The sequence below is a fragment of the Aulostomus chinensis genome, chromosome 11, assembly GCF_037954235.1.
Source record: "Aulostomus chinensis isolate RoL2024-O1b breed Wild chromosome 11, RoL_Achi_v1.0, whole genome shotgun sequence".
Taxonomy (NCBI): Eukaryota; Metazoa; Chordata; class Actinopteri; order Syngnathiformes; family Aulostomidae; genus Aulostomus; species Aulostomus chinensis.
The window spans coordinates 6,078,608-6,085,257 of NC_141330.1; the positions used below are offsets into that span (position 1 = coordinate 6,078,608).

Consider the following 6,650-nt stretch of genomic DNA (forward strand, 5'->3'; position numbering starts at 1 on the left):
AAAATTGATTCAAATTTACTCACCTGAAAATTGAACCTGTCGCGTTTTTACAGTGATTACACACAATGACAGACAATAGGACAACAGGAAGTGGTACACACAGCAAACCTGGGGACGGCACATTCACGCGCCCGGTATTGATCAGCCAATCATGTCTTCGGATTACGAACAACACGGGGAGCGATAAAGTCAACAGTTCTGTCAAATCCCCCAGAAAAGTGTAGAAGAAGTACAATTTTTTGGATTATTTTTCAGTCTTTTTTTTGTTATCTTTGTAGAGTTTCTTTTGTTGAAATGTGTTCACTAACAATGCTTCATACGACGACACTGTTTGGTGAATCAACACAAATTTGAAGTCAGCAAACATTACTGCTCCACAAACGGCCTTGACTCTTGAGCCATCTAGTGGTGATTTCAGGCAATTACATGTGATAATATGTGAAAGTATGTGTCTGTAACTTGCACACGGCAGTCACTGAATATGTAATAGAAAAACGGGAGGCAGTTATGACAGAAAGGTCAGCTTCTAGAAACAATGAATAAATCAATGATTATTCAATCAAAATAACATTAATCAGCTGCTATTTTTATAATTTGTTCATTGTTTCAGTCTTTTTCTTGGCAAAAGAGTCCAAATTTGCAGATTTCCCACTCTTAAATGAAATGATCTTCCTTTGTTTTGTCATCTATGAAAAAAAATGAAGAGTTTTTTGTTTTTTTTTACAATAAGACTGATTAAAAAAAAGAAGCAATTTGAACACTCCATTTTAGGCTTTTAACAAATTTTCTAGACATTTTATAGTTTAATTTATTCATTGATTAATCACAAAAAAATATATGGCACTTTATCCCAGGACGGAAGTAATCATGACATTCAATCCAGCAGGTTCGCTGGTAGGCCGAGCCCTCGAATGAAAGCTAGCAGAACTTTACTTTACTCCTGGTACGCTGAGAGTTTCATTTCACGGCTACTGCGCGGCATGTTTGTCATAGAGGCGATGCTTCAACAGTCATCCACCCTGGCGTGGTATAAATTTGGGTGTGTCTCCTCTCAGGCTGAAACCTTATCCGCTCCAACCACCATCCAAACTGGCTGCTCTTCCTATGACCATCCTCCACGAGCAAGCGCACGTAATCACGTGACCCATAGGCATGTATTCACGATTCATGTTGATATCATGGATCTGCACAACATCCTAACTGGCTAATTAAGGTAACCACAACCAGAAACGGGATTGGACAGGTCAGATTTCTCTGGATTATAATCTGGATGAGCAATGTTGAACATGACCCAACGTTAGAGTCAGCGTATAGGATTTCTGCCCCGCTGTTCTCATTGCTCCAACAAAAGACAGAATTATGAGAGGTCAATATTTATTCAAGCACATGTGACTTTATATTTCCGGGCTCAGTTGCGTTGTTGTGAACGGCCGCTGAAACACAATCAGTAATCAATGCTTTAGGCATCACTAAAAGGACATCTGCTGTAACCAGTCACAAAATAAAACCTTGCAGTTTTTGTGAAATCTAATTGGTGTGTGACTGATGTGCTGCAACAACCAATGTGGGAGGACTGTAAGGATGAGTCCAGGCAGCGGTGCTCGAATCAGTATGGCAAAAAAACCCCAAAAACTCCAACAAACAAAAACATAGAAATGAGCTTCCACAAATTAAACATAAGTGAATGAGGTAATTCAAGCATGTTTATAACCTCACTGTTTTTTTTAATCATTTTTGTTTACTAAAGCATAATAGGAAGAGTTGCAACCCCACCTTAATAGAAATTGCTCACATAGAAGGGTTTTATATAAGCATAAACTTTTGAAGCCACTCAGCAGCAATGGTGTTGAATTCAACATCAGCATAGTTCCACAGATATACAGCGTGTGTGTGTGTGTGTGTGTGTGTGTGTGTGTGTGTGTGTGTATGTGTGTGTGTGTGTGTGTGTGGAGGTTACAGGAGCCAGTCTACCAATGTTGGCTGACAATGGACCTCTGGCTTTGGAAAAGAGACTCTCTGAAAAATGAATGAGGAAATCCACACCTGTTTCCAGGTAACCAAGGCAGGGATTCTGAACCGTGACGCCGACTCTGTGTGTGTGTGTGTGTGTGTGTGTGTGTGTGTGTGTGTGTGTGTGTGTGTGTGTGTATGTGTGTGTGTGTGTACACTTGCATGGGCGCATGCACAAACAGTGTCCCTGCTTTACCTGTTCAGATACACTTTGGGGACAAAAGCGACTGTCATCTCCGCGGGTTTGATGAGACGGACATCTTCTGACCTGGGTCAGCAGTATGAAACAGCGTGGGCCTCGGCGCGTCACAAGTTTCCTGCATTTTGTTTGTGTCTGAAGAGCTGCTGAGAAATTTATGAATGAAAAGAGGTCAAAGTTCACTCAAAGAACTGAAGCTGGAAGTGGCGGAGACTGGACCAGAGAGGAAGAGAAGGGTCACAGAACTGAACGTGTAGTTGTGCGAACATGAATCCTTTGTGGAAAGTCTGTAAGAGCAAAGTGATGAAGACTTTCAACCCTGAGTATGAGGAGGACACTGCTGAAGAGGTAATGACAAAGGAATTCTTCCTGTTGTTCCAAATGCTCGCTCAAATGCAAGTGAAAGGAGCGTTTAGGTGATTCATCAGGTTTAGCTGATCATTTCCTGTTAAGTGCAGTGTTAGCTGACCTTTAACCTCAGGCTGTTGTTGTCTGTGCAAAGGCAGAAGTAAGACATAGAGGATGCTTCCTCTGTTGTCTTTGCTGATGGAATCCCTGACTGATAATATTGGGACACTTTGCACAGATGGAAAACAGCAGCAGTTGTTTTCACAGTTACTTTTAATTCTTTGCATCTGCGCAGGTCAAATATGATGTTTTCTTGGCTGCGATAACATCACCTGGGGTCTAGTCAGAGTTTGGTAGCTGCCGAACTGACAGGGTTGCGTTAACCCAGATCTCAAGAGTGCGAAACTCAATCCTGCACAGGAGCTGAACCAACGGATTAGTTGGCATTCCACTGACTGACATGAGCTCCAAACTGGCACTGCCAGGACATGGACTAGGACCTCAGGGAATACTGTGTGTGCGTGTGTGTGTGTGTGTGTGTGTGTGTGTGTGTGTGTGTGTGTGTGTGTGTGTGTGTGAGTGAGCGAGTGAGTATATGTGTGTTTGGTGAGATAGTTTCCATTTAGATTGATGCGCAGAGATGTCGTTGCTATTTGAGTACACATTGCTCCGCACACACTTGTGAAATTTGAGCCAGCTCAGTGGATTACTATGACCTTTCCTTGTGTCAAAACACACGATGGAGGAATGCTCCTCGAAACCATCAGGAAATAGCAAAGGAAATGATGTATTTCCATGAAAAAGACAAACAATAATTCTTTGATGATATCTTTTTGGTTACCACTTTAAAAAAAAATATGTTTCAATTTGTGTTCTACATGCTTGCAGTACCAAGTGTACGCAATAGGTGGCATTCAATGCTCACAATGTGCATCTGTCTGAAAGTTTTTGGAAAATAGAGTCAGTACACATTTGTGTGCACAGGTTAAATAAACCCATTGTTTGGCTTTTGCAGGTGTGTGAGATGGAGAATGACATGAGTCCAGTGCACGAGGATGAAGGACCCAACGCTGTCACCCAGCTGGCCCGGAAAGTACGTGGATGATGAGTCCAGAATGTGTCAGATATTGTGAAAATTAACACAAGATGATGAAAATATGGCCACTCACACCAAACTAACAACAACAAACTAAATTCACTGAGGTCTTTTTCTTCAGTGCTGTAAAGTATCACAATGGATTCTTTCTTCTGCTGCAAGTATCATAGGAGACCAGTGACCCCGAAACTCTTCAAATGTATACCTACTTTGACCTTTGACCCTATGTGGGTGGTTGGTTATGTGTTCAGATGCAAGGGGCTGGAACCAAAGGCTGGAACAGGCTATCGACTCTCTTCAACAAAGAAGATGAACACCAGCTTCTGGAGGAAACCGAGAGCCCACCGGTCGCTGACCAGTGAGTGGACATCACTCTCTTCAGCTTCTGTCTCGCTCCGTCGTTTCTGTCCGTCCGTGACGTTCGCGTGATTGATGTCATTGAAAATCTCTGAATTTTAACATCTCTTGGCCCATCTGGGCTTCAATCAATCAGAACAAGAATCTCTGATAAAATCATGAGTACAAGCGACACTGCTCATCCAACTCATTGGGATTTTGTCGACACTCTACAGAAACATCTACTGCCAAACACAATGGTTATACACTTAATAAAACTTGGCTCATGATGCTGGGATCAACTATATCTTGTATTATCTCTTGTATCCTGCAGTGTCTCTAAGAAATTTCGGGGAAAAAAATCTTAATCTCTGTCTAATTAGCATGAAAAATTAAATTTAGGATCAGAAACCTTTAACCCTTCAAAGCCATACCACTTACTTGTTATGTAATCTGTCTAACTCACTACTTCTGCTGTAATCTCAGTCCACTGGCAGCAAAACCGGAGGAGCCTCCACGACCCTCTAGACGCACAGGATTCTGGGATAGCTTCGCGGCTAACTGGGCTGCCAAGAAGCAGGCAGAAGCTGCAGCTGCGGCTGCTGCTGCACACGAGGCAGCGTCGGGGCAGGGTGAGGAAGGGGTGATGGAGGCCGGAGGAGAGGAGAACCAGGACGAGCAGATTACAGAGGCAGAGGAGAGAGTCGGAGGAGGAGGAGGAGGAGGTGGTGGTGGTGGTGGAGGAGGAAGCAGTAACAACAGCTTTTCTAAATACGTCTCACTGGGCGGAGGGAGTGAGGACGCATCCTTCAAATGGAACTTTGTCACTAGCAAGTTAGCAGAGCTGAAGACCAAGAGTGCGACCAAGAGCAATTAGTGGTTAACGAATGAGGTTACAAACAAGCTGGGTGTTAGAGATGAAGGTTACAGATCAGAGTTACTGAGGGTTGATGGTTTGTTACACAAGAACTCAACCATGCAGGTATTTGAAGACGCCTCCTTTGGGGCATAAACAGAATTGTCTTCTGACAACATCATCACAAGGGCCATCGTTGTAGCTGGTTGACAAACTCCACATATTTACTCCAGAATTCTGATCTTCTCTTGCCTACGTGTTGATTTCAAAGTCTAGGACACCTGCAAATACGGCCATGAACTATAATCAAACACTGGATGAATACAAAAATATTATATTTATCATATATAGAGAGATCTCTCATAACCCTGTTTGTGTTTCTAGAAAAGGAGAACTGGAGTTAATGACAGAAATTAAAAATATTTCTAAGTACTTCCACGTTGCAACGATCAGATCTCACAAGCACGTCCCCCTGACTGTTAAATAAAGATGTAACATTGGAACACTTCAATCACAAGAAAACCCCAAACCCCAGTAGAGTATAAAAACACAAGACATTACACGCGGAACTGAACGAACAAACCGGTGTCTGTTGCGTTAGTCAGGGTTTTTCTCATACGTCTCACTGTTCAAACTCATATTTTTTTCCATGTGTATCTAAATAAAGACTTTGATGACATTTATTTCCATCAGATTGCTTTACATTTAAGTAACTGCAAATTTAGAAAGGACCTATAACACTGTCCATATCAGCCTAAGAAACTAAAAGTTGTCTTCGCAGCCAAAAGTGGAACTACTGGCTGCTCTGCAGAGGTAAATACAATGGAATCTTTATCTGAGCCTGGTCCATGCGCAGCTTAATCCTGTTTCCTGGGGTTTTGTCGACTCACCCAATGTGCTTCCTTGAATACAAAAAGGGCCTTTACACTTGTCATCAAACCTGATCTAATCTGCAGTTTAGCAAAAACTGGATTAAGCGATTAAAGGCAGTGATAGCTGGATTACTTGAGGGATTATCTCACTTAACCTGCTCCGAGGGCTGCAGAGGGATTTCAGTTAGGAGGTGTGATCATGTGAGATATTCAAATATTTGTGACACTCTTGAGCTGACACTTTTGACTACTTCAGACATCAGGAATAACAAATGTTCTGTACAGTTACACGGGCCGTGTAAAATATGAATGCGTGTGTGTGGACGAATAATGTCAAGCACGCTGACGTGATGACTTCACTTGAACTTTACCACTGTGACTGAGACCGACGTGCTAAGTGTGGATTTCCAACATTCCTAATATTACGAAAGGGGAAAAAATATGATTTAAGATTTTACTTGATCTAGTTTCTTTCTCTGTTTGAGTCTTGTATGTCGAATTGTGTTGTTTTGTTTTCTTGTATGCTGTAATAAAAACTATTGTACCCTGAGTCAATGTACCCTTTGATTTCTGGGATGGAAATTTGAGTGCAACCAACTTCCTCGGAGCTCATGTGCAATTTTACGTGTTTTCATTCCTTTTTTAATGTTTTTTTATTACTGCACGGATACATGAATCGAGACACAAGTCGAGGTTAGGCGCTGTCTGAAAATCCTGTTTTGGTTTTAGATTTACTTTGTGACTATTTTCCCCATGTAGAGGCCCAGTAGTCTCCTCTTACATTTCTGAAGCTGCTGTTTAAACACCACAACATAAAAACGCTTTGTTTGGGGTTCATATGGAATAAATTGAAAGCAAAATGTACAAATAAAATCATGTTTAAGTAGCATTTGAAATATGTGCGGTCTGTGCTACACATATCCACTAGGGGGC

The 6,650-nt window shown here is 41.9% G+C and overlaps 1 protein-coding gene across 2 annotated transcripts; it reads left to right on the top strand.

Moving 5' to 3' along the window:
• The first annotated feature begins 2,302 nt into the window (after nt 1-2,302).
• On the top strand, nt 2,303-4,931 carry LOC147253003 (uncharacterized protein C1orf232). Of its 2 annotated transcripts, XM_086217111.1 has the most exons (5): nt 2,303-2,557; nt 3,573-3,650; nt 3,905-4,011; nt 4,476-4,584; nt 4,642-4,931. In XM_086217111.1, the coding sequence occupies exons 1-5, from the start codon at nt 2,477-2,479 to the stop codon at nt 4,864-4,866; spliced, it is 600 nt and encodes a 199-aa protein (XP_086073237.1). In that variant the 5' UTR covers nt 2,303-2,476; the 3' UTR covers nt 4,867-4,931. The 2 variants fall into 2 exon arrangements, with proteins under 2 accessions (XP_086073237.1, XP_086073236.1); XM_086217110.1 differs by having other exon boundaries at nt 4,476-4,931.
• The last annotated feature ends 1,719 nt before the right edge of the window (nt 4,932-6,650 follow it).

What these genes read in the sequence shown, in the direction of transcription:
- LOC147253003 (XM_086217110.1), top strand. Translation starts at nt 2,477, where the DNA reads ATGAATCCTTTGTGGAAAGTCTGTAAGAGCAAAGTGATGAAGACTTTC. An exon ending in TCACCCAGCTGGCCCGGAAA is followed by an intron (nt 3,651 to 3,904) that starts GTACGTGGATGA and finishes TTATGTGTTCAG; the next exon opens with ATGCAAGGGGCTGGAACCAA. An exon ending in AGCCCACCGGTCGCTGACCA is followed by an intron (nt 4,012 to 4,475) that starts GTGAGTGGACAT and finishes CTGTAATCTCAG; the next exon opens with TCCACTGGCAGCAAAACCGG.